Here is a 26,644-nt window from a genome sequence, read left to right on the forward strand (position 1 = left end):
GGTAGACTTTCTTCGGGGGGGGGGGGGGGGCTTAGGATCTATATCAGGCGGCATTAAACAGAGTGATTTATTATTATTTTTTGGAAGAAAGTTAAAACTGTTGTTATGTTGTGTCACCCTAAGGATTCACCCGTTCAATAATTAAGACAATAATGATTTTGGTTTTAAAATATTGTATGAATTCTAAACAAATTTTGAAGTCTATACTGTTTTGATACATCAGGCCGAGTTCGCTGTATTGTAAACTTTATTTTCCTAATTATTCGGCACGTGATTAAATTTTCTTAAGTGATTTGGTATGAATTACATAACTGTTAAAAGTGATTTAATATCTTAGCAAAGGAAAAAAAACTACAAACATTGGGTTAATACATGGGAGAGATAAAAATCTGTTATTATAGTGGAAAGTTTGACACTAGCTTATAAACTCCAAAACATGTGTGTTATTGTGTGTACATCACATTATATAGGCCTTTTACACACACACACATATACATATATATATATATACATATATATATATATATATATATATATATATATATATATATATATATATATATATATATATATATATATATATATATATATATATATATATAATGGAAAGGCCCCGCGCGGATGGTTGGCCCTAGGCCCCGCGTATTCCTAACGCCGGCTCTGGGTACCCCCATGGGTAGGTCAGGTGCCCCTATGGTCGGGTCATATACCCCTGGGTGGGTCAGTCGCCATTTTTAGTGGGTCAGGTGTTCCTATGGTCGGGTCATATACCCTTGTTTTGTTCAGGTGCCATTGTGGGTGGGTCGTGTGCCCTCATGGGTGGGTCAGGTGCCCCTATGGTCGTGTCATAAGTCATATATCCCTGGGTCAGGTTTTTCATACTTCAGTTGGTAAGTCTAGGAGAGGCGCTCGTTGGCGAATCACCTGTTAACAAAATTACGTATTTGGCCTAAGCGAGCAGAGCCGGCGTTAGGGGTACGCGGGGCCTATGGCCAACCATCCGCGCGGGGCCTTATATTATTTTCATTGGTGTATAATTAAATAAAACATGTACAGTGAGGCGTTTTTTTTCTTCTCAACGCGAATTAATATTTACAACGATATATGTGGTATTTTTAAGCTGTTTATCAATGTCGTATATTAGTTTTAACATTAAGACACTGATTAACAAATAATTTGTTTACTTAGAAGTGCTTTTAAAACGTTGCTTGTTTCTGTTAAGGCTTTTTGTTTGAAAAGTAAAAAATAAAACAGATATAAGTTTGAGACACGCATTAAAGAGACGATGAACGTCAGCTTCAAACCTGATTTTTTTACATTAATGTTTATGAAAATCTTACCAGTACGTTCACAAACGAAGATCTACTTTTCTTGCCTTTCGTGAGGAAAATTCCATGATTATATCGTCATAGTCCAAACTGGAGGCTATGTCTTTTTCTATTGACAGAATTGACAGACCGCAGAGTCTGTCTTGGGACATCGTTGATCTCAAATAGTTCTTGATCAACTTCAGTTTGGAGAAATGTTTTTGTTGTTTAATAACTTTCTTTGGATAGTGTATGTACTTGTCCAACGCGCCTGCTTGTGTTTTATCAAATTCTTCTCTTAAATTGCGTTTCCTCGCTTTTGATGCACCTGATTCATACTTGCGAAATCTATCTCTGTCTCTTGTAGCCATGGTGTAAAGAAAAATTGTGAAATCACTTTGAAGCAACGTTAAATCGGTCCACAGTGGCGGGTGATAGTATCGATATTTTCTCAATTTATCGAGTGTTAACAGTGGCATTCAAAGTGTGTGGATGCCGGGGAAAATAGCAAAACATTGATAGATTTCGGAATAAGCTCGAATCGTGAAAAACACTGTTTACGGCTATAGATATCCAAATGAAATGACTCTCAAATGTAATCACGGACGCTCAGTAAGGTGGAACACTGGGGGGGGGGGGGGGGTGACAGTTGGTGGGGTGAGGTGAAGGATATTAAACTGTACATTTAAATCTATGGGATGCCAAACCCTAAAAAAAATCAGTTCGGGTACTACGTTACTGGATCTCTAACCGTAGCAATTCAAGAGAAGGTGCGTGTTTATAGAGCGTCCGCGTATTACATTACAGATTAAGACCGCGTTCTCACAAGAGAAGGTCCATTTAGGGGGGGGGGGGGTGACACCAAGGCAAAAAAGTAGCAAAATATATAGAGAAAAACTTGAGGGGGTGCAAATCGAAAGTTTGAGGGGGGGGGGTGCAAATCGAAAACTTGAGCGGGGTGCAAATCGAAAACTTGAGCGGGGTGCAAATCGAAAGTTTGAGGAGGGGGGTGCAAGTTTTGAAAGTTTGAGGGGGGTGCAAATAGAAAATTTGCAATTTTTTTTCCCGGGAAGGGGCATGCCCCCATCCGCTCTCTCCCCCCCCCCCCCCCACCTCTGCAAGCCATCATCAGGTCACTGACTGTTTACTACAGGCACCCCCGCCTGCTCACTAAAAAAAACGTCTTCAACGGTCCGCAAACAATAGGGGTATCTGTTTACGTTTCTCCCGATTTTACCTCCCATGTCAGGTCGGGGGCTAATTCGCGACCGCCATCTCCAGTCACCTCAGGACAATAGCGAGTCGACCGTGTCAGCGATGTGTGACACTACTGTCTTTCTTTAGAATAACGGTCTCTCCCAGTCCATGTAGAGGATAACTCACTAACATCAGCCGTGGCCTCAGTTTTAACATCCAACAATTTCGGCCATTTAGTTGGTTTTTTTTTTTTAAATTTTATTCAGCAAAGATTATTTAAGTTTACAAACTAATTCAGGCAACAATGGCGTTGCTGAAGCGCGGGGCCCTTTCAAGCGCGGGGCCTGGGGCGACCGCCCCGTTTGCCACCCCCTAACGCCGGCTCTGTAAGCGAGTAAATATCTCTAGATAAAACGATGCGAGTAAAAATACCAATGTGTGTGTATAAAGCTGTGTGACAATTCATGAAAAAATTCAAATATTCATCACAAATAGTACACATACGGTCATTATAAAACAATACTCTGTTTTCAACTATCTTTTTCAGCGAGAAATTTTACATTTTATCAAAGGCCTGCAACTCGTAATGAATTGTTGATTACAACATTGAATAATAATACAGTAGTAGCGCCCCTTTTCCTAATAAACAACTATGGCGGAAGAAGGCGGAACTGATGGTCCAAGTGGATCTTCTGGTGATAAATTAAATGCTCTTTCTTTTGATATTGATGAGGTAAAATTGTATTGCTTATGAAATCAGAAAATTGAGGGTTTTTTCAAATTAAGTACAAAAGATAAAAAGGCTACATAAGCGCATGCTCAAAAAATTAAATATAATGCCGCGAATGCGGCGAAGTGTTGTTTGATGATTGATGTTTCATAATGTCATCAATGTGAATGTTTGTCTGGACTGGTCACTGGTGACTCGAGTCTAGCAGTTCTGCAATAGCAGGATAGCAACTTTAAGTAGTGCTTACTACTTACTAACTTAGTACTGCTAAGCTAGATTATGTCTCAAGGAAAGTCCTAGGATTTTTACCTAAATCTAGATTTTCTAGATCTATCGTCTAATCTAATTACTAATTACTATTACAGCGGCTACAGGTCTAGAATGTTTAGTAGTAGACTTAGTAAAAGTATTATTAAGTAGTTAGTAGTAAGTTAGTAGGCCTGTAGTGGCCTAATATAATAAATAAATATATTTCATGTTCTGTTTTTATATTTTTAAATGTTAGGCCTATGTGATGTAGGCACAAAAGGGCCTAACCTAACTAACTAGTAACAATGTGCCACCATAATAAGTAAGATTTAGCATAGGCCTACATAGAAAAATTAGAAAAAATGTAATCAGCATGTAGGGGGCCTACTGATTTACCATAATTCAGTAGGCCTACAAAGGCTACATATTAGACCATAAGCCTTGAAAGATTATAGAATTTGTTAGGCCTATAAAAATTAATTTCTTTATTATAAACAGCTTATTATTTAGCTTTCATTACAAGTGTAAATACAAGACCTAATGAAAACAGTAATGCTGTATTTTCTATTCCAGCTTGATGACTCTGAATTCGACATTCCAAAAGTGGACAATGTTCCAACATTAGAGAGTATCTTGAATGAGGTATTATCATAAGCTTAAGACATTTACGAGGTATTGTCATATTTTTAAAACATATGCTGAGGTATCATTATCCGTTTATTGTAAAGCAATAAGCCAGTTATTATCATAATTTTAATTGTGTCTTGTCCTTATTTTGTAAGACATTCTAAAGCACAAAAAATTCACTGTCAGGTGTCTTTTGTCTGCAGGCAGATGATGATGTTGTCATCCTTGAGGAAGATGAGGTTTCCACACCTGGAGCGTCACGGTCAGGGATTCAGCTGCTTCAGACGGGCGAGTCCGGAGAAACTTCTTCTTTATCAAGTCAGGACAGCCATGACTCCAGGAGAAAAGACAGGCAAGTTGTGCTGTGTTCCTGGGTTGTTAGTTTTTTGTTTCTTGTCTTTACAAAATTTACAGTTAATGATTTTTAAAAATCTGACATTGTTCCAGAGCAAAGAAAGTTATTCCCACTGTGCATGGATCAGTTCTCAGACCTAGCAAGCTGAAGAGTGTCTCAGCTCAACTCCTGTCTGCTGCTGTAAGATTGTTCTCTTGTACACATGTCCTTGTACACATTTCTTGTTTCTTGTAACTCATGTCTTGATGTTTCTTGTACATGTGCTTTATTTCCTCGCACATATTTCTTGTTTTTCTTGTATGCATTTGATAAAAATTTTACAACACAAGATTTTCTCATGATAGATGGTTAGGTTAAAAAAGTATTTTCTACACACACAAAAATCTCACTAGTTTAAACATCACAACTGTGTTTAAAAATACAATCTATACACTGAAAGCATATATAATTCATTATGTAGTCTTAATTTATTATTTTAATCTTTCTTACAGGATAGAGTTGATGCAGGAATGCCCACAGCTATTGTAAGTAAAAAAAGTTGTATTACAATAAGATGTAATATTAATATTATAAAAACATCTCATTCTTAAATCTGCTTTTAAATTATTTTAAATTTGGATTGTTATTTGTACAAAATTCAACAAATTACATTTTTATATGTTGAATGTTTTATTTTTTTAAATAATTTGTTTTGAGTTTATTATTTGTTAAACAAGAATCATCTGGGTTAATGCAGGTATTTATTGTTCCCAGGTTGTTTCTTCATTGATTGCCATTGGTACATCACATGGGCTGGTGCTTGTCTTTGGTAAGGACAGATTGTTTCTATAGCCTCCCCCCAGGGTCTGTGTACCAAGTGACCCATACAGATTTTACTTGGACTGACTGTACACTTGATTTATTGTTGTTTTAGATCCCAAGCAAGTCCTGAAGTGGTGTCTGGGCAGCACTGCAGTGGGCGCCCAATACGGTTCTGTGTCTGCCCTCAGTTTCAACAGAGACTGCTCACGTCTGCTGTGTGGATTTGCCAGAGGACAGGTACCACTTTTTTAGTTGGTTTATTTTTTTGTTTAATTATTTTATGATTTAGTGAATTTAGATGTATAGAACAACTAGATTTCAAATATATTTAGAGGCAATAAAAGAATACATGCTCTATCTTAAAAAAACAATTTAAAAATTTGACAGAATTTTCTTACCTACTCTACTAATAATATTGTTGTTTGTTAGTTCTTTAAACTACCATTTGTATTTAGGCTATAAGCTTCTGCTAATTTTCTTCTTAATATACACTGTTGGTTAAAAAAAAGTTTTCTTTCACAGCTGACCATGTGGGACCTTACATCAGGAAAACTTCTACGCACAATCGTTGATGCTCATCCACCTGGCACAGCCATCTTGCATGTCAAGGTGAGATGACATGTGACATTGGGAGAGCTTTGGGATTCTAAAATTGTCATCAGCAAAACCAGATTTGAAACTGGAAAGTAAAATTAAAGACATCTTGAGTTTGTACATAGCATGTCCACCCCACTCTGATAGGTAGCTGACTCATGTTAGGGAAAGTAAAGGTGGCTGGGCATTGTGCTGATCACACTATCCCTTCATATGCAGAGATCACAGAAACATGTGAACTCTACTTCACTTGCTCCTTGGATCGTCAGGTTTGAAAGGGAACTTAATTTACTAATGCTAACCTACACTGACCTAATGCCAACCTATAATAACCTAATATTAAAATGACCTAATGCTAACCTACAATGACCTTATGCTGACCTACACTGACCTAATACTAACCTACACTGACCAGGGCTGCCTACCCCAAAAAAATTTTCCCCGTAACAAGTGCATAGGTTTTCCGTAACTTTCCGTAACTTTGCGTATTTTTACACATTTTTAAATACAATGTAAATAAGACCCATATTATACGATCGTAAACCTCATCAGCGTAATGATGACAGTCGGCGACTCGTGCTACTTTTTATTTTATGGACTAATAATTAGTTTTTAAAAAAAACGCCGTTAAATTCAGAATGTAAGGCGACAATGGAAAATTTCAAATAGGAATTGTTCTTGCAATGAGTAGTATGACGTATGATATAGGCCAACACTACGGATATCTAAACCAATGTGAACTCAGTGACCCCTCGGCTGTGTGTGTGTCAGGATTTTTTCTCCCGCGAACAAGAAAACGTAAGCGGCCGACGGGTGACGATGTTTAGAATTAGCATATTTCTTGAATATTTTTTTTTAAAATCTACATTTTATCAATGTAATATCCTAATTTATAAAAGGCCATGTGCGCTCTTCTCTCTCTCTCTCTCTTTCTCTGTCCGCAAAAAATTTTCGCCGGACATCACGTCAGAATCGGCAGCGATATATCGAGAACTTTTTACGGACTTTTGTTGAAAATAATATGTTAGATGTTTTAAATGTATAACCACAATTTTACTTAAAGAAGAAAAATAAAAATTAAAGGCGTATTCGAATGTTGAGAAACAGTATTATTTATGCAACCGGAAAAGCATTAATACATGTGAAAAAGAACGCATAAAACTGTGACGTCGCTATTGCTTATACATTAACTAATGACGTCATCTGCTGTGTTTTGAATAAAAAGAAATGAACTATTTCATTCAAATTTGATTTAGATCTACGTACACTATGAAATGTATACAATACAGTTTTTCCGGCCTAAACTCATAAAATTTATTTTATTTATTTGGATTCTAGATCTAGAGATTCTAGATCTAGACTAAATCTAAATCTACGCAATAACTAGATCTATAATCTAGACGTAGACGCTAAGATCTAGATTTAGACTCTAACTTCTCTAAAATCTATTCCAAAAATAAATTTCTATATTAGGACTAAACTATTTCAAGACTTATTTATTTTATACAAAATCTTTGTTATGAACTGGCTAATTTGGGATAAAAAAATAATTTGAAAGAATAGGCATATTCGTGTAAGTTAAGATTTTAAAATACGTGTTTCATTCTCCGTATTTTATAAGGGCCTAAATAGCGGAGATGTTAGTGTACATTAAACCACGCAGGTGGTGCGGGTTCGAGACACAGCAAGTCAACTTGGTTAATGTATTCTTTTTTATTATGCTCGGGCTAAACTTAAAAAAAAAATTCTTTTAGGAATCTAGATCTAGATCTAGATTCTAGATTGTCGGGTGTCCGATAGGGCACTTCCCGGCGCCGCAGGCGCTTCAAATTTGGCATGATCTTGCCTTGGTGCGACAGAACACGGGGGCCGGTTGGCCGAAAAGTCTACGATGTGGGGGTCAAAACTGACCTCGACTGACCGGTACCTTATATGAGCTATAAATCGAAAAAAAATGTCCACGGAGGAACCTCTTCATAACTCTTGAGGTCGTAGACCGACCTTCGGGCGAATTAATTAAGCATTCAAATTCTCAATGTTTTCGAAAGCCTAAGCGAAGCTGGGCAGCATGCCTAGTCTAGAAGAAAAGAACAATTTTAAAAATATGATCCGTAATTGATCTAGGTGAGCCTAGATCTCGTTGTTTAGTAATATCTTGTCTTCTCGCACATCTCAAACAAAATGCCTCGATATCTCGCTATTTAGGCATTTAGCCGAATTAGTAGTAATACCGCCTCAGCAAATATGTCTCGCCAGACTGCGCGACCAGACTTTCATTTTCAATGATTTAGGCCACGCCCTTTTTTTTCTCTACGTACAACACCGGCTCATGAGGTATTACACAGACCACTCGCGGGGTCAATAGTTCACAATATAAACACGACTGCCGCCAGCCATGACATGAGCGGGAAGGGGGAGGGGGGATTGTTACGGAAGAGGCTGAGAAGCTTAGAACCGGATAACACACTGAAATACTGAAATATAACTAGCTAAATTAAAATATAAAACTCAGACCGGGAACATAAAGTTAAGTTACCATCAGAATTTTTTTTTTACACTAAAGTCGATTTTGATCTCTACTGAAATCAAAACCGTAATTTTGCAGCATAATCGTAATTCCGTAACCTGGGTGTCAAAATCGTAAAGTTACGGGCAAAACCGTACAAGTAGGCAGCCCTGCACTGACCTAATGCTAACCTATAATGACCTAATATTAAAATGACCTAATGCTAACCTACAATGACCTTATGCTGACCTACAATGACCTAATACTAACCTACAATGACCTAATACTAACCTACAATGACCTAACGCCAACATACAATGACTTAACACTGACCCACAATGACCTACAATGACCTAACGCTGACCTACAATAACCTAATGCTGACCTACAATGACCTAACACTGACCTACAATGACCTAACACTGACCTACAATGACCTAACACTGACCTACAATGACCTAACACATGACCTTACAATGACCTAACACTGACCTACAATGACCTAACACTGACCTAACACTAACCTACCACTGACCTACAATGACCTAACACTGACCTAACACTAACCTACCACTGACCTACAATGACCTAACACTGACCTACAATGACCTAACACTGGCCTACAATGACCTAACACTGACCTGCAATGACCTAACTCTACCCCCTGCTGTAGTTCACAGACAGTTTTGTCCTGGCTGTATGCAGTGACAGTGGTGGCTCAGTGTTTGAGCTGGAGTTCAAGTGAGTTACTTCTACACTAGATGTACAGAATGTTAGATCACTATTAGATTCTAATTTAAACCAACATATAAGTATTTGTATATAGCTAAAGCAACAGTTACAACTGAACCACACCAGGGTTTACAGCTAACCCTGATTCTGTTTTGTTCCAGACGACTGATTGGAGTCCGGACGTGTGAGTCACAGTGTCTGTTTTCTGGCAGGTACAGCAGTTTTTTTTCTTTTTAATTTATTCAAACGTTGATATATGTACGCAGTTATTTTTTCATTAATTTTTTCAAACATTTTAACAAGGTTTCAAAACTTCATTTAAAACTGGCCTTTCACTTATTTTTGTATCCAAAGCTTTTTTTTAGATTCCTATTTGCTGATTGTTGCCTTGGAATCAGTAAAGTAAACAAAATTACATACAAATCATTAACTGTTTAGATGAAATCTGATAATCCTCTAAGATTAACCCTATGAAAATGTTCTGCTCACAGTCGAGGTGAAGTGTGCGCCATAGAGCCCCTACACATGAACTACACAATCAAGGACCATCCTATGCAGGATGTCATGGTGCTAGCCATGGCATCGTTCTCTAAGGTATGCTTTTAGTTAGGGTTTGTTAGCGTTTATAGAGTTATGGGTCTTTACCTACAGTTATGTAACTTGATATTCCTTAGTAGTCTTAGAGAGTTGGCCTTAAACGCTTCCAGATTGTCCTTGTTTTTAGTTTCTGATTTTGATTGAGAAGAAATATTGTATGGCCACATGACATTGCTAATACAAGTTGGCCACTATGCTAATTTTTTTCCCAGCCATGAACCAAATTCTACTATTCTGTTCCTATCTCCCCTAGGTGCTACTGGTCACACTCCGCCCCCACCTGAAGGTCATGTTCACACACCCACTCAAGGTAACACGTCACACATCTGTTGCCTTGACTTCACAACTTTAAATTTTCTTAAAATTCATTTCTTTTAGTCCTGCAAACAGCCAGATGTTGTCATGTGATCACTGATTTTATGCCATTCTCCTCCAGGGTGACCCATCGACCTTGCCCTTGCTTGCCTGGCAGTTTGTGGTCATACAGGTGTCGGAGAAGGACAGAGTTATAGACCCTGTACTCTCCTTTGCCAGAGATAAAACCATTTATTTTTTCCAAGTGCGTGGGTTTTTTCTTTTTAAATGATAGTTTGTGCTGGAAATATTAATTTTTGTGATTTTTAAGCAAAGTTTAAAATAATATATATAAAATGTTTGTTAACTGCATTAGGCCAGCTTATTTATTTCTCTCAATTAGAAAATTAACTGCTTTTGGTTAAGTAATGTTTTAGATGTGATCTGTATTATAGGTGATGTGTAATGGGCCCCATGATATCCAGACAGCTGGTTTACAAAAGTTGGAACGGAATTATCAACTACTCAGTATCACGGTAATGTTTTTTTTTACAATTTGGTCTGTTGTATCACTGTTAGGTTTTCTTACAATTTAGCCAGTAGCTCAGTGTAAATTTCTAGTGGATGGTACAACATGCTGACCTTACATAGGTTCAGTTTGTGTTAATGTCTGTTTGTTTGTTTCATAGTTTGTGCTCATGTCTGTTTGTCTGTTTGTTCCATAGTTTGTGCTCATGTCTGTTTGTCTGTTTGTTCCATAGTTTGTGCTCATTTCTGTTTGTTTGTTTGTTCCATAGTTTGTGCTCATGTCTGTCTTTTTGTTCCACAGTGGATGAACGCCAGAACTCTGGTGTGTCTTGATAGATCTGAAAAAATGCACGTCATTGACGTACGCTCGGAGGAGGAACTGGAGGTATGTGTATACGTATTTATGTCTGTCTGTATTTAACATTGTGTCTGTATGTATATTTGTATGTAATATTGTGTATGAAATTATGTATGTGTTTCTGTATGTATGTGAACTGGAGGTATGTATTTTGTTTTGTATTTCTGTATGTGTCCTTCATACAGCTGGTCTATGGGACCAGTTATCAAATTACCTAATTGTTATTTTAATGGGATATTGACCACTTATAAAAATAACTCATTGTTTATTAAATGGGATATTGACCACTTATAAAACTGACCAATTGTTTGTGTACTAAGATACTGACCAATTATAAAACTGACCAATTTAATGTGTCCTGTAGGTGATTGATGTGTCCTCCATCCAACTGGTCTATGGGATCACTTATAAAACTAACCAATGGTTTATGTACTAAGATACTGCCCAGTTATAAAACTGATTAATTGTTTGTGTACAAGGATACTGACCAATTTAACATGTCCTGCAGGTGATTGATGTGTCCTCCATCCAACTGGTCTATGGGACCAGTTACTTCAAATCACTGGCCACTGGAGGCAATGTCAGCCAAGCCTTGGTAAAGAAATATTTAGAATTCCTGTAGTCAATGTGATGACATCCTTAGAAACTGAAGCAGGTTTTACAAATTACAATGTTCAATAGAAAAAGAGAAGTATTTTAAAAACTTCAAAAAATTTACACCAAAGTTGATGTTTTCATCTAAGGTCCTTCTTCTAATAAATAAGCAGGGCACTTTTTTTTAGACTAAAATAAAAAGAATGACAGTTCATTATACATTATTTACAGTTATCTTTTGTAGTTGAATTTTACAATATTTTTCATATAGTTTTATTTATTCAACTTAAAATTTGGATTGATCTTTTGACTGGAATTAAAATACAAGCTGATGTTTTTTAAGTCGGAACTTTCAACAGAATTGTAAAGAAATTTTTTTTCCATTTATTTGAAATATTTATTAAGACTGTAAACCCTCCATTATTGAACATTTATTTACCCAGGCATTTGCTGGTGACCAGGCCTGCTACCAGTCAGTGGTCAGCCACAGTGGTCAGCTGTTTCTGCTGGGGACCAAGTCTGTACACATGTTCTCTATACGAACATGGAGGGAGGTAACTTTATTTTCTTTCTTATTATTTAATTCTTTACGTAAAGGGAAGTAACTGGAAATCTTTTTTTCTCCATTTGACCACCCCATATGACTCATTTCCAGTCCACTAAACACTACATGACCTATGTCCACTAAACACCATATGACCTGTGTCCACTAAATACTTGACCACTAAACACCAAATGACCTGTGTCCACTAAATACTTGACCATTAAACACCAAATGACCTGTGTCCACTAAATACTTGACCATTAAACACCAAATGACCTGTGTCCACTAAATACTTGACCACTAAACACCATATGACCTGTACTAACATTAACACTGTGTGACCTGTGTCTGGCAGAGAATTACAGTCCTGGTGAAGGAAAACAAGTACCAGGATGCTCTGGCCTTGACCCTCTCCTTCTACAACGGCACAGCTAAGGCAGTGATAGGCCTCACTGGACCCCAGAGCAAAAAGAGAGAGATTGTTGCAGCTGTTGTAAGTTGATTTTTCTACTTGACCCCAACTGGCCACCAACATGTTGGTTCTGTTAGTAACAGGAGCTGTCATTTTTTTTTATTTCTTAACTTGTCTTAGCTATAGAACCTGAGATTACTTAATTAAGTGTGAGACTAGCCTTAAAATAGAATCTAAAGTTATTTCACCACATTTGTAACATACCCCCCCCCCCCCCACCCCTCCTTCCCCAGCTGGTTCAAGTACTGATGGAGTATGTTGACATTGCTATCACCAAAACTCCCAAAAATGGAAAAATTGAGGAATTGGAGGATTATTATCAGGTGAGTTGGTCTGTAGGTGTTGGTTGGTATATTTTGTGTTTTGCTTGTACAGATACATGTTTTTTTTTTAGTGTTGATAAATATGTCTTGATACATTTTTATCAGTAAATTTTGTCTATTTGCGTGGTGACATTGTTGATCATGTTTTTTAAAAAAAAAATTATTAATTAATGTTAACACAAGATTTTAACTTAAACTTGTGATGATGTTTTCCAGGAAATTGTTCCTGTCTGTGTGGACTACTGCCTTCACCTCAATAATTTGTGAGTCCTGATTGTGTGTTTGTCACATAAGTTGTCACAACTGACTTGTCAAATGTGTCAACACATTACACTGAGTAGTAACAAGACTTCCACATTTATCACAATAACAGATTCCATGCCACTGTTGTGATGAAAGTTTTACAGTAACTAGCTACATGCCATTAGTCTAATGAAAGTTTTACAGTAACCAACTACATGCCATTAGTCTAATGAAAGTTTTACAGTAACCAACTACATGCCATTAGTCTAAGTTTTACAGTAACCAACTAAATGCCATTAGTCTAAGTTTTACAGTAACTGACCACATGCCATTAGTCTAATGAAAGTTTTACTGTAACCAACTAAATGCAATTAGTCAAAGTTTTACAGTAACCAACTAAATGCCATTAGTCTAATGAAAGTTTTACAGTAACCAACTACATGCCATTAGTCTAATGAAAGTTTTACAGTAACCAGCTACATGCCATTAGTCTAATGAAAGTTTTACAGTAACCAACTAAATGCCATTAGTCTAAGTTTTACAGTAACCGACCACATGCCATTAGTCTAATGAAAGTTTTACAGTAACCAACTACATGCCATTAGTCTAATGAAAGTTTTACAGTAACCAACTACATGCCATTAGTCTAATGAGAGTTTTACAGTAACCAACTACATGCCATTAGTCTAATGAAAGTTTTACAGTAACCAACTACATGCCATTAGTCTAATGAAAGTTTTACAGTAACCAACTACATGCCATTAGTCTAATGAAAGTTTTACTGTAACTAACTACAAGCCATTAGTCTAAGGAAAGTTTTACAGTAACCAACTACATGCCATTAGTCTAATGAAAGTTTTACTGTAACTAACTACAAGCCATTAGTCTAAGGAAAGTTTTACAGTAACCAACTACATGCCATAAGTAAGTGTAATGAAAGTTTTACAGTAACTAACTACATGCCATAAGTAAGTGTAATGAAAGTTTTACAGTAACCAGCTACATGCCAGTAGTCTAATGAAAGTTTTACAGTACCCAACCACATGCCATTAGTCTAATGAAAGGTTTACAGTAACCAACTACCTGCCATTAGTCTAATGAAAGTTTTACAGTAACCAACTACATGCCATTAGTCTAATGAAAGTCTTACAGTAACCAACTACATGCCAATAGTCTAATGAAAGCCTTACAGTAACCAACTAGATGCCATTAGTCATGAAAGTTTTACAGTAACCAACTACATGCCATTAGTCTAATGAAAGTCTTACAGTAACTGACCACATGCCATGATTCCAGAGAGCTGCTGTTTGACCGGATCTACGAGCGCTTCTCCTGCGATGTTATCGCTAAAGGAACTTTCCTGGAGTGTCTGGAACCCTACATGCAGTCTGACCGTCTGACCTACATCCCTCCTGCGGTCATGAAAGACTTTGTTGACCACTACGAGATGAGAGGGCTGCTGGACAGTGTGGAGTCTTGTATTGTCCATCTGGACATCACTAGCTTGGACATTCACCAGGTGGGTAGTGGCACTAGTAGTGGCAGGGTAGAGGCACTAGTAGTGGCAGGGTAGAGGCACTAGTAGTGGCATAGTAGTGGTTGGGTGTAGGCTAGTAGTAGTGGTATGGTATAAGCACTAGTAGTGGCTGGGTAGAGGCACTGGTAGTGGCTGGGTGTAGGCTAGTAGTAGTGGTATGGTAGAAGCACTAGTAGTGGCTGGGTAGAAGCACTGGTAGTGGCTGGGTAGAGGCACTAGTAGTGGCTGGGTAGAAGCACTAGTAGTGGCTGGGTAGAGGCACTAGTAGTGGCTGGGTAGAATCTTATAGTTTCAGTGTTGAAAGCTGTTACTGGGTATGACATAGCTAGGAGCAGACCTTAAGCAAAGAATAAAATATGAAGGCAGCAACAGGCTGATCTCCTAATCTTGCTGGCACATGAAATCTCTGGTCTTCTGTTACCAGCTCTAAACCTGTGCTGGGTCCTGTGTTATTATTTTTGTATCCCTGCTCACAGATTGGAACCTGCAATGTATGATGTTACTAACTGTATTGTCCTTTGGTTCCCAGGTCGTGAACCTATGATGGGTCCTGTATCATGTATTTAACTTTGTATTCTTTTCCTAGGTTGTGAACCTGCAATGTATGATGTTACTAACTGTATTGTCCTTTGGTTCCCAGGTTGTGAACCTGTGCTGGGGCCACGGCCTGTACCATCATCTATGTATGATGTTACTAACTGTGTTGTCCTTTGGTTCCCAGGTTGTGAACCTGTGCTGGGGCCACGGCCTGTACGATGCCATCATCTATGTATGATGTTACTAACTGTGTTGTCCTTTGGTTCCCAGGTTGTGAACCTGTGCTGGGGCCACGGCCTGTACGATGCCATCATCTATGTATGATGTTACTAACTGTATTGTCCTTTGGTTCCCAGGTTGTGAACCTGTGCTGGGGCCACGGCCTGTACGATGCCATCATCTATGTATGATGTTACTAACTGTATTGTCCTTTGGTTCCCAGGTTGTGAACCTGTGCTGGGGCCACGGCCTGTACCATCATCTATGTATGATGTTACTAACTGTATTGTCCTTTGGTTCCCAGGTTGTGAACCTGTGCTGGGGCCACGGCCTGTACGACGCCATCATCTATGTCTTCAACAAGGGCATGAGTGACTACACCAGTCCACTGGAGCAGCTTCTTGTCCAGCTGGGCTCAGCTCTGGCCACAGGCAAACAGTTGACTGGTCAGTTTGTGTCCAGTCTGTCTTGTTCACTTGTTGTTAATCACCCTGTCTGATGTGTAATTCTTTACTGAATTTCTTTTTGATCTACTTATGTCACATACTTTTAAAAAAAAAAAAATTTCAACTACTTTGTTTTTCTTAATCTGCACTTGTGTTATTTACACATTTTTGCTTTTTTCTAAATTTTTCACCATTTTCTTCAGTAAAATCTTTAAAACTTTTTATTTCATGAACTCAGTCACAAAATATTTTAAGACTGCTTATGTTGTTCTGTAATAACACTTTTGCCAACACTGTTTTAAAATTACTTTAAAAAGTCAATAAATGTTATTCAGAATGTTCTACCATCCCCTTTGATTTTTATAAATATTTGAATGTCATATTTTGATGCAGAATTAAAACTATATTTTTTCAAAAGCTTTGTGAAAAAGTTTAAAAATAAGACCAATAATAATAATTGTTTAAAATATTCTTAAAATGTTATAAAAACCTTTTTTTTTTTTTAAATTAAGATTTCTATAACAACCAAAATAGTTTCCATTTTTTTATTGTGTAGTATTTACTTCTATGTGCCAAAGTGCTTCAAACCTTTTTAAAAGCATTGGATGATAACATTTTAAAAACAGAACAAAAGTTTGTACCTGCTTGAAATGTAATAATATTTTGTTTAATGTAATTAATTAGATAATTAATATCACAAAATTGTTTTTATCATGACAGATGTGCACATCAAACTGGGCAACAAATTGCTGGTTTATATCAGGTGAGCAAGTGCTAGAACCAACTAATTTTTTTATTCGCTTGAATGCTGACAGACTTTACCTGTGACAGATGATGTGTGTCAGATGACCTTTGACAGTCTACTTGTGACAGACTTTATTTACGACACATAATACTTCAGCCTGGCTCACAAAGTGACAGTATCAAATCTATTTCAGCTGTTGCTTAGCTGGCAGGGCCTACCCACTGGGTGACATACCTGAAGACCAGGTGTCTGTCGTCAAGGACCAGGTGAGTCATTGTGTCACTCACTATGTGCTGTATGCATTGATTATGTTTAACCTTGATGACAAACATTTGAAATGTCAAACATTTGAAATGACCAACATTTGAAATGTCCAACATTTGAAATGTCCAATATTTGAAATGTCCAACATTTGACATGTCCTAATTGTTGTAGTATATGTGTCCATATGTTTATAAACATATATAATGTTGACCTCTTAAACACATTATGTCCTCAGGTTTTTCGTTGTCTGACCTGTTTACATACTAATCAACCAGCGGAAGGTAATTTGTCTGTCCTAGAGTTATCTCTCACTACAAGAATTAGTTACTTATTGTTAATAGTTGTTTTAAAATTGAAATCATAAAACAAAAGTTTAGCCCTCGTGCGTTTTCATTTCCTTCCAGATGAGCAGGTGTATCCTTACCTGCGGACTTTGCTCAAGTTTGATACCAGGGAGTTTCTCAATGTTTTAGCTTTGGTGAGTCTTGGTTTTTAGAAGACTGTAAGTCAAGTTAAGCTTTGGTGAGTCTTGGTTTTTAGAAAACTCTTTAGGTTTTAAGTAAATTGTTCAGTAAGTGAAGAGCACTAAACAGAATTGATAGCTAGCATTAAAAAGTCAAAATTGTTTGAAAATTAATTGATCACCACAAGACATTTGATTAACTTTAAAAAAATTTCAGGCCTTTGAGGAGCCAGAGTTTAACAGCCATGAAGGGTAATTAGCATAATTTATGCCGTTTCATTTTTGAAAATTTTAGTTTAAATATTTAGATTAAAATAAGTAGGCTATTTATCTTATAAACTTCAAAAGATTTAAATTGTAATTCTTGTTGTATAAAATGGAATGATGTAAATATTTAATTACATGTACTAATGAATATAAATGTAATTATCTCAGTATACAGAAGCGACAAAGAGTTGTTGACATCCTTCTTCAGATCATGGTGGAGAGTGTGGGTTTTACTGTAAGTCCTTTGATAACTTTTACTATAAGTCAGCTGTTTTGTCACTGTTTGTTTTTCTGTAAGTCAGCTGTTCATTTGTTGACTGATGGTATGTGCTTAGTCATATGTTAAGTATAGAGTATAGAGTAATTTATGTTCTGGCAATCTAGTATCAAAAGGTGATGTGGTGGCACAGCTAACCATGCCAGTGATACAATAATCACATATCACATATTTCATCCTACAGCCCACACAAATTGGAATCCTCTTCACATTTTTAGCTCGGCAAAAAGCCAGACACGAGGACACCATCCAGGTGAAGCGGGTTCTGTTTGACCAGGTCAGTCTTAGGTCATTCACCTGTACACAATTAGGTCATCCACATGTACATAATTAAGTTATCCACATGTACACAATTAGGTCATCCACGATTACTCAACTAGGTACATGCTTGATATACTTATGCACAAACAGGCACTTTTCATCATACAAGTGCCAATTAGCTATATAATCCGTATATTTACATAGTCTATAAAATAGTACACAAACAGGTTACATAAACCTGTACCAATTCCTCTTTTCCTGTTTGTGCTTAAGACACATGGGGCAGATAAAGTAGAGTTCATCTGTCTCAATGACCTCAGCACTATGCCCAACCGCCTTCACTTTACCTAACATGGATTAGGTACCCATATGTTCTGGGTAGGCTCAGGGACATTCTACTGATTTGAACCCGGATTCAAACTTAGGACTTTTGAGTCTAGCGCTCTACCGCTAGGACACGCCATCCCACCAAAAACCAGTTATTGGTCCACATTTATTTGTACACAAGATTTCATGTACAACATATTCCATGTACACCCAGTTTCAAATACATCACCCTGTTGTGTACAGGTGCTGGAGTTTCTGGCCAACCCTGAGGATGAGTCCCGCCATGAAGAAAGGCAACAAGCGCTGATGGAGCTGCTTCAGGCTGGAGGGTTGTCAGATTTTAACGAGGGACGTCTGCTCAGTCTGGCACACACTGCCAAGTTGTAAGTCCTGACGTCATGACATCTGGTGTCAGTCATGACAACACTGACAGTAGACTGACAGCTTCAAGTCGCCACATGGACAGCAGACTGACATTATATTGGTCATCAGACAGACAACTAGAACTATGACACTAGACTTATAAAGATGCAGTAATAACACTAGACTTACAAAGATGCAGTTATGACACTAGACTTATAAAGACACTGTAGTAAAGGAATTTAAAACGTTTTGGCCACTTTTTCAGTTACCGTGTCTGTGAGTACCTGTATGAAAAAAGACGAAGTTTTGACAGGATATTGATCTGTTACCTGAAGGATCCAGCACGCAGGGTGAGTGGTACCTGACATTCAGTAATGGTAAACATAGCACACATACACTGATGGGAAACATAGCACACGTACACTGATGGTAAACATACCACAACACGTGGTGAGGTGTAATGGTGAATACACTAAGTAAATGGTAAATGTTGTGCATCTTCATGTTAATAACTGATACATTAAGCAAATAACAAACACTGTGCCAGATTTTTGTTTGTTTATTTGTCTATATTTGCCAGCTTGTGTGTCTGATCCATAAATTAATCTGGTCAAATATAAACCTGCAATATATTTGATAGTTAAGGTTTGTTTAGTTTTGTATGCTAACCATACATCATATTGCACAAATTCCTTACTGACCTCATAAAATCCCCCCTCCGCCACCCCACCTTCCAGTACCATGTGTTCAGCTACATCAACAGCATCATGCAGAGCCCTACCTGCACCGAAGCAGAGAAAAACACATTACAAGAAGAGGCCTTGAAAAATTTAGAGGTGAGTTGATCACATTTCTCTCTTTTCTGTATTAATACCGGGGCTTGGTGGCCTAGTGGTAGAAGAAGTCTTCTCAGCTCTAATTAGTACCTGACCTAATTTGGGTAAAGAAAAAGTGTCTGGGTGTACCTGACTACAATACTTATATGTGCCAAGGTTGCTTTACTTCTAAACAAGTTCTCTACAGTTTTAGAATTAAAAAACTAATCACTCACATCCTAATTTATAAAAGCCCAATGTGCGCACATCTCTCTCTCTCTCTCTCTCTTTCTCTGTCCGCAAAAAATTTTCGCCGGACATCACGTCAGAATCGGCAGCGGTATATGGAGAACTTTTTACGGACTTTTGTTGAAAATAATATGTTAGATGTTTTAAATGTATAACCACAATTTTACTTAAAGAAGAAAAATAAAAATTTAAGGCGTATTCGAATGTAGAGAAACAGTATTATTTATGCAACCGGAAAAGCATAAATATATGTGAAAAAGAACGCATAAAACTGTGACGTCACTATTGCTTATACATTAACTAATGACGTCATCTGCCGTGTTTAGAATGAAAAGAAATGAACTATTTCATTCAAATTTGATTTAGATCTACGTACACTATGAAATGTATACAATACAATTTTTCCCGTCTAAACTCATAAAATTTATTTTATTTGTTTGGATTCTAGATCTAGATATTCTAGATTCATCTATTCAAATAATACATTTCTATACTAAAGTATTTCAGGCCTTAATTACTTTATTGAAATCTTTGTTTATCTATGCAATTTGCCCGATAGGGCACTTCCCGGCGCCGCAGGCGCTTCAAATTTGGCAGGATCTTGCCTTGGGGCGACAGAACACGGGGGCCGGTTGGCCGAAAAGTCTACGATGATGGGGTCAAAACTGACCTCGACTGACCGGCGCCTTATATGAGCTATAAATCGAAAAAAAATGTCCACGGAGGAACCTCTTCATAACTCCTGAGGTCGTAGACCGACCCTCGGGCGAATTAATTAAGCATTCAAATTCTCAATGTTTTCGAAAGCCTAAGCAAAGCTGGGCAGCATGCCTAGTACTAAAATAAAAGTGGTGCCAATCTCCATCACATACTCAAGTAAAGTTGGTGCCAACCTGTTGTTCCAGGACTTAGTGAGCATAGACTGCAAGCAGGCGGCATTCATCGTCATCTCCTGTCTACACAGTGGACTGGTGGACATTGTCAGGAGGCTGAGCTCTAACAAGTCTCTCTTGTTTGAGTTTCTTCAAGGTGTTATCTCATACAGGTATGTGACATTTGGGTTTATTCATAGTGTCATCTCATACAGGTATGTGACATTTGGGTCTCTTCAAGGTGTCATCTCGTACAGGTATGTGACATTTGGGTTTATTCAAGGTGTCATCTCATACAGGTAAGTGACATTTGGGTTTATTCAAGGTGTCATCTCGTACAGGTATGTGACATTTGGGTTTATTCAAGGTGTCATCTCATACAGGTAAGTGACATTTGGGTTTATTCAAGGTGTCATCTCATACAGGTATGTGACATTTGGGTTTATTCCAGGTGTCATCTCATACAGGTTAGTGACATTTTAGCTATTTTATGTCACTCAAAATGACATTTGTGTTTATTTAAAGTAAGGTGTCATCTCCTACAGTTACATGACATACAAGGTTCTAGAACCTCTACTCCCATGCTGCCAATATGCACAATGTTCCACTTCTCCGCCAACACCAACAAATTGACCAATCAACTGTGTCCCTATGTTGTATTGTTGTACAGAGACACAATGTCACCCCCTCATCCCATCACCTCTAAACTGACCCCCCATCAACTGACCCCCTGTATTGTTGTACAGAGACACACAAGGGAGTGCCTTGTCACCCCCCTCATCCCATCACCTCTAAGCTGACCCCCCATCAACTGACCCCCCATCAACTGACCCCCATCAACTGACCCCCCATCAACTGACCCCCCCCCCCTCCATCAACTGACCCCCCATCAACTGACCCCCTGTGTTGTATTGTTGTACAGAGACACAATGTCACCCCCCCCCCCTTCATCCCATCACCTCTAAACTGACCCCCCATCAACTGACCCCCCCCCCATCAACTGACCCCCCATCAACTGACCCCCCCTGTGTTGTTGTACAGAGACACCCAAGGGAGTGCACTCAAGCCAGAGAAGCAGATGGTCATAGAGCCGCAGGTGCTGGAGCTGTACATTGACCTGCTGTGTACCAACAGGCCGCAGGACGTCTGCACCTTCATCAAGCAGAACGAGGGCTACCGTCTGGAGGAAACTCTTGAGGTACCTCAAGAACTAACATAATATAGTTACTGATAAAATCACCAATCATTTCATCCAACAAAAAATTCGCATTAAAAAATTATTGTACTTGAAATGACCCATCTATGATGCATTCAGTATTACTATTACCAACCCATTTTGTATTTGATATGACCCACCTATTTTGTATACCATAAGACCCAATTACTTTGTATTTGACAATCCACCTATGTGTGTTTTAGATTGTTCGTAAGCATCGAGCATGGGAAGCAACTGCGTATTTACTAGAGAAAGCTGGGGATATTCAAGGAGCATTTCAAATTTTGTTGGAGGTTTGCAAGACTTTTAAAATTAAAATACAAACTTTAAAACAAACTTTAATTTCTAAGTTATAGAATTTGTAAAAATTGTTTTATTTTGATATTTATTTCTCTAAATGAACAGAATCTTCAAAACCATCTGAAGACTTTAATTACTGACCTACAAGCTCCAACTTTTGATTTATCTGGTAGGTTCAACTTAATAAACCTAATCTAAGTTTTATGCAAAATTCTAGATTGTCTTTTGGAACTGTTTTAATTTTTTAGCTTAACTTTTCTCACAAATATTTTCATATCTCACCAGCCATCCAAGTTTTGTTCTCTAAAGATTTGTTTCATATCCCGCCAGCCATCCAAGTTTTGTTCTCTAAAGATTTGTTTCATATCCCACCAGCCATCCAAGTTTTGTTCTCTAAAGATTTGTTTCATATCCCACCAGCCATCCAAGTTTTGTTCTCTAAACATTTGTTTCATATCCCACCAGCCATCCAAGTTTTGTTTTCTAAAGATTTGTTTCATATCCCACCAGCCATCCAAGTTTTGTTCTCTAAACATTTGTTTCATATCCCACCAGCCATCCAAGTTTTGTTCTCTAAACATTTGTTTCATATCCCACCAGCCATCCAAGTTTTGTTCTCTAAACATTTGTTTCATATCCCACCAGCCATCCAAGTTTTGTTCTCTAAAGATTTGTTTCATATCCCACCAGCCATCCAAGTTTTGTTCTCTAAAGCTGAGCTCAGACTCTACATCATCGTCCAGTTATGTCAGAGGAACTCAGCTAAAATAGATGAGGCTGCAAGGGAGGTAAGTCACTGCACATTCTGCTCAACTCTACAACAACTAAAACAAAAATCTTATACTATTTCTACCCTTCTGTTTACAAAGATAAAATATAAAAGTTGGCAATTTCTAGCCAATATTTACTTATTTTAATTAAATTTTGAATTTTTTCCTTTTCTTAAAAAACTAAATTTTAGGCATTATGGTTTCCTTTGCTTGAAGCCATTGTTTCACCACAAAGGAAGTTGAAAAATTCTGTAGAAAAAGATATAATGGAAAGTAAGTGAAAAATCTCAGCATTTTTTAAATAATTTTTTGGCTGCTATGGTAGCTGATTTGGCATTGATTTGACTATTTGTAGTATGGATTTGGCTAGCTATTTAACAGTTTGTATGGGTTTGGTGTACAGAGTAACATAGGGCAGCCTTGCTATGTATTGAATGTCTTGAAAATAAATGTAACTTTAACGAAGATTGTGTTCCCAGAGTTCAAGGAAATGACTCACCATGTTCTAAACAGCATGATGGGATACATCTCCCCACCTGCCATTTTACAAAAGATCATGCAGGTACTTTTTTGTTGAGTGTTTTTTTAATTAGATGTTAATTATAGTCAGAAAATTGTGCCAACAAAAGTTAAGTGCTCTTGTAAATGAATAAAATTCAGATTTTCCAACTATATTATTTAGATGACATTTTTTAAAAATTGAATACCAAGTTTGAATGAAACGTTAATGTTTTATGCACTTTTCATCATTAAATGTGAATATTTGTATTGGTTTATCTACCATTAGGATCCTGCCTACAATACAGGGAAGTTTGGGGAAGTCAAGGAACTGATCATTGGCATGCTAGAGAACTACAACTATGAGGAGGTAAGGCTTCAGGTTCTATGTTATGTCATGCTGACTCAGCTAAATGTTGAATGTGGGGTGTACATCCCAAGATGAGTACATGTCAAACTAATTGGATAAAACAATATTATGTTGTATGTAGGGTATACATGAAAAGGATTGTGAAGATGTTATATCAGCCTCTTGGAGACCAAACACAAATTTATATTTTAGAAAAGATTCAGTATTTTTGTATTTAAGACTCCTATAAAGTTTCATTGTACAAAGATTTAAGATAAAGTTTTATAGAACTAATGTTCAAGTACTTGAGACTTCTATAAAGCTCCATATTTTCTAATTTTTTAGACTTGTATTAAGTTCTGAGGTACTGCTGTTCTAATATTTGAGACTGTCATGAAGTTCTATTAGTAAATTTGTTTTAATATTTAAGCCTCCTATTAAGCTGTACGGTACAACTGTTCCACTACTTAAGACTCATGAAGTTCTGTCATACAAATGTGCCAATACTTCCAGACTCTGATGGAGACATGTAAAAACCTGCTGTACCACGACCTCCACGTCCACTTGCGCAGCCTGACACAGACAGCCACGCGTGGATTTGTTCCCAGAGAGAACTCCTGCAACCTGTGCAATCAAACGTTCACAGATTCAACAACTGGGGATACAGTGCTGGTCTTTAGGTCTGTTTCTACCTTGTGTAGTTGATAGAAATCTGCCTAGTGTAGTTGCTAGAAATCTACCTTATCTATTTGTTAGAAATCTCCCTTGTGAGACATTTGGTATCTCCCATTAGTAAACATGGATTATCTCCTTTCAGTAGCTTCTATGTTTCTACTACAATTTTTCTATCACCATTTTTCCATTACGTCCTTCTATCACATTCTTTCACATTCATCATCTTTCTATCATATTTTGCCACCATTTTTCAATCAGCCTTTACCACTATCTTTTTGTCACCATCATTCACCTAATTTTTATCACTATCTTTCTCTCATCATTTTTCTCTCATCTTTCTGCTACCATCTTTCGAGCACCATCTTCCATCATCATCTTCCCATCATCATCCTCATGATTCATGTGGACCCCTTATGGAGCATAGGGACGCAACCACACTTCTCAATTTTATTCTGTTCTGGGCAATTCCTCCAAGTTGGGTCCATGTCATTCCAGCTGTTTCTGCTTCACTGACAACTGACCTTTTATAAGATTGTTCTAGCTGTCTTCCAATCACCATCCAGTTATTATTGTTCTCCCCCCCAGATGTGGTCATGTGTACCACACCCCCTGCCTGCGTGCTGTGGGATCCATCCATGTGCTGGATGGGGAGGAGGTGTGGGTGTGTTATCAGTGCAGCAACACACGACGCACGCGCAACATAACCAGCTCCAGGTTTCACAGGTCCTTGTCTAACCCTAACCAAAACCTGAAGGCTGGGAGGAGGGAGAAGAAAGAACACACAGAGGTGGGTCAGGCTGTGGTTAGGTTAAACCTGATAGGTCATCCATTGGTTAGGTTTAACCAGGTGGGTCGTCAGGTGGTTAGGTTAAACCTGATGGGTTAGGTTTAACTAAGTTTGTTAAGTTAAACCTGGTAGATCATGTAGAGGTTAGGTTAAACCTGATGGGTCATCTGGTGGTTGTGTTTAACCTGGTGGGCGGATCACCAAGTGGACAGGCTAAAATCGGTGGGTCATCCAGTGGACAGGTTAAACCTGATGGGTCATCCAGTGGACAGGTTAAACCTGGTGGGTCATCCAGTGGACAGGTTAAACATAAATTAAGTTGATTGGCTTGGTGTGAATTAAATTTACATCAAGCTGTATATAGGGCTGGTCTAAGACTTGTGTGTTTTTTTTCCTTTGAAACATTTACAGACATTTGACCAGGGCAGCTTGTTAATTTTAACTGTTTTTTTTTATTCCAGTTGATTCTAGACCCACATCACTTGCAGGCATTTGAAACAATCAGGAAGTCAATGAAGACACCATCTCGTGTATGTAGCCACACAACTACTCATTTTTCTTTCTTTAACTTAAGTCCTCAATAATTATTTTAATTTTTGAGCTTCTGTACTTTACTAGATATTACCTTTTTAAATTATTTAAATAAGCTGATATATAAAAAAATTAAGTTGTGGAAATAGCCACATTGATGCTGAGGTTTACATTAGAAATGTGTGAATATATGTTAAAAGCTGCATGAATAGACACCCAAATGATTGTTACACACAAAATTGTGTGAATAGACTTCTCATGCTAATGTCTATCTCCACAGCTGGCTATACTCACAGAACTTGGGAAACCAGAAAATCCCCGCGGCCACCACTCCAGCGCCGGTGTGTTCCAGCATGAAAACTTTGAGCTGAAAGTGGCAGCGCCAAGTCCTATAAGCCTCGGCTAAATAGTTCATTATATAACAGTAAAACTACTTTACCAATGTCTATCAAAACTTATTGAACAAAAACTCATGAAATTCAGCATCAGGCTGAAAAATTATCAGAGATCATTTATGTAAGCTTAAAGTAGCTTTGTAAATACATACAGCAGTATTTCTTTTACTTACATGTAATTGTGAATGAAAGTGTTTTGGGATGCTTCTGACGTATCAATGCCTCATTCTTTGTGACAACCACATTTTAATTCCTCGAATCCGAATACGTCCACAAAAGTGGACTTTGAACTTTTGTCTGAACGTTATTGAGGTATAGCTTTTAATTCATTTAGGAATGTAAGCTCATTATTGGTGATGAATAACGTCACAAGAAAGGGGTGTGGTCCACACAACTTAAGTCTATTTAGAGGGTGACGCCAAATCTAAAA

At 37.7% G+C, this 26,644-nt stretch overlaps 1 protein-coding gene across 1 annotated transcript; it reads left to right on the forward strand.

Annotated features, from left to right (window-relative positions):
• The first annotated feature begins 3,151 nt into the window (after nt 1-3,151).
• On the forward strand, nt 3,152-26,461 carry LOC131936420 (vacuolar protein sorting-associated protein 8 homolog). Its single transcript, XM_059293395.1, has 45 exons — nt 3,152-3,237; nt 4,057-4,125; nt 4,314-4,462; nt 4,558-4,645; nt 4,957-4,989; nt 5,219-5,273; nt 5,379-5,503; nt 5,789-5,875; nt 9,040-9,107; nt 9,260-9,310; nt 9,590-9,692; nt 9,949-10,005; nt 10,132-10,254; nt 10,445-10,525; nt 10,819-10,902; nt 11,384-11,470; nt 11,913-12,023; nt 12,369-12,506; nt 12,719-12,808; nt 13,025-13,071; nt 14,348-14,570; nt 15,649-15,790; nt 16,511-16,553; nt 16,729-16,801; nt 17,035-17,080; nt 17,204-17,277; nt 17,480-17,514; nt 17,698-17,764; nt 17,991-18,083; nt 18,638-18,777; nt 19,023-19,107; nt 19,495-19,593; nt 20,727-20,850; nt 20,935-20,950; nt 21,735-21,891; nt 22,113-22,202; nt 22,315-22,378; nt 22,900-22,997; nt 23,171-23,252; nt 23,459-23,541; nt 23,767-23,847; nt 24,340-24,506; nt 25,087-25,288; nt 25,750-25,818; nt 26,100-26,461. Exons 1-45 carry the CDS (start codon nt 3,157-3,159, stop codon nt 26,223-26,225), a joined length of 4,206 nt encoding a protein of 1,401 aa, XP_059149378.1. The 5' UTR covers nt 3,152-3,156; the 3' UTR covers nt 26,226-26,461.
• Nucleotides 26,462-26,644: the final 183 nt, after the last annotated feature.

This window comes from Physella acuta, unplaced genomic scaffold, assembly GCF_028476545.2.
Source record: "Physella acuta isolate Inbredline_101_S28 unplaced genomic scaffold, ASM2847654v3 ptg000178l, whole genome shotgun sequence".
Lineage (NCBI taxonomy): Eukaryota > Metazoa > Mollusca > Gastropoda > Physidae > Physella > Physella acuta.

Excerpts from the sequence above, each read along its gene's own strand:
- LOC131936420 (XM_059293395.1), top strand. The coding sequence starts at position 3,157 with ATGGCGGAAGAAGGCGGAACTGATGGTCCAAGTGGATCTTCTGGTGAT. Across the intron at positions 5,876-9,039 it reads CAGCCATCTTGCATGTCAAG|TTCACAGACAGTTTTGTCCT; the intron begins GTGAGATGACAT and ends CCCCTGCTGTAG. Across the intron at positions 18,778-19,022 it reads CTGGCACACACTGCCAAGTT|TTACCGTGTCTGTGAGTACC; the intron begins GTAAGTCCTGAC and ends CCACTTTTTCAG.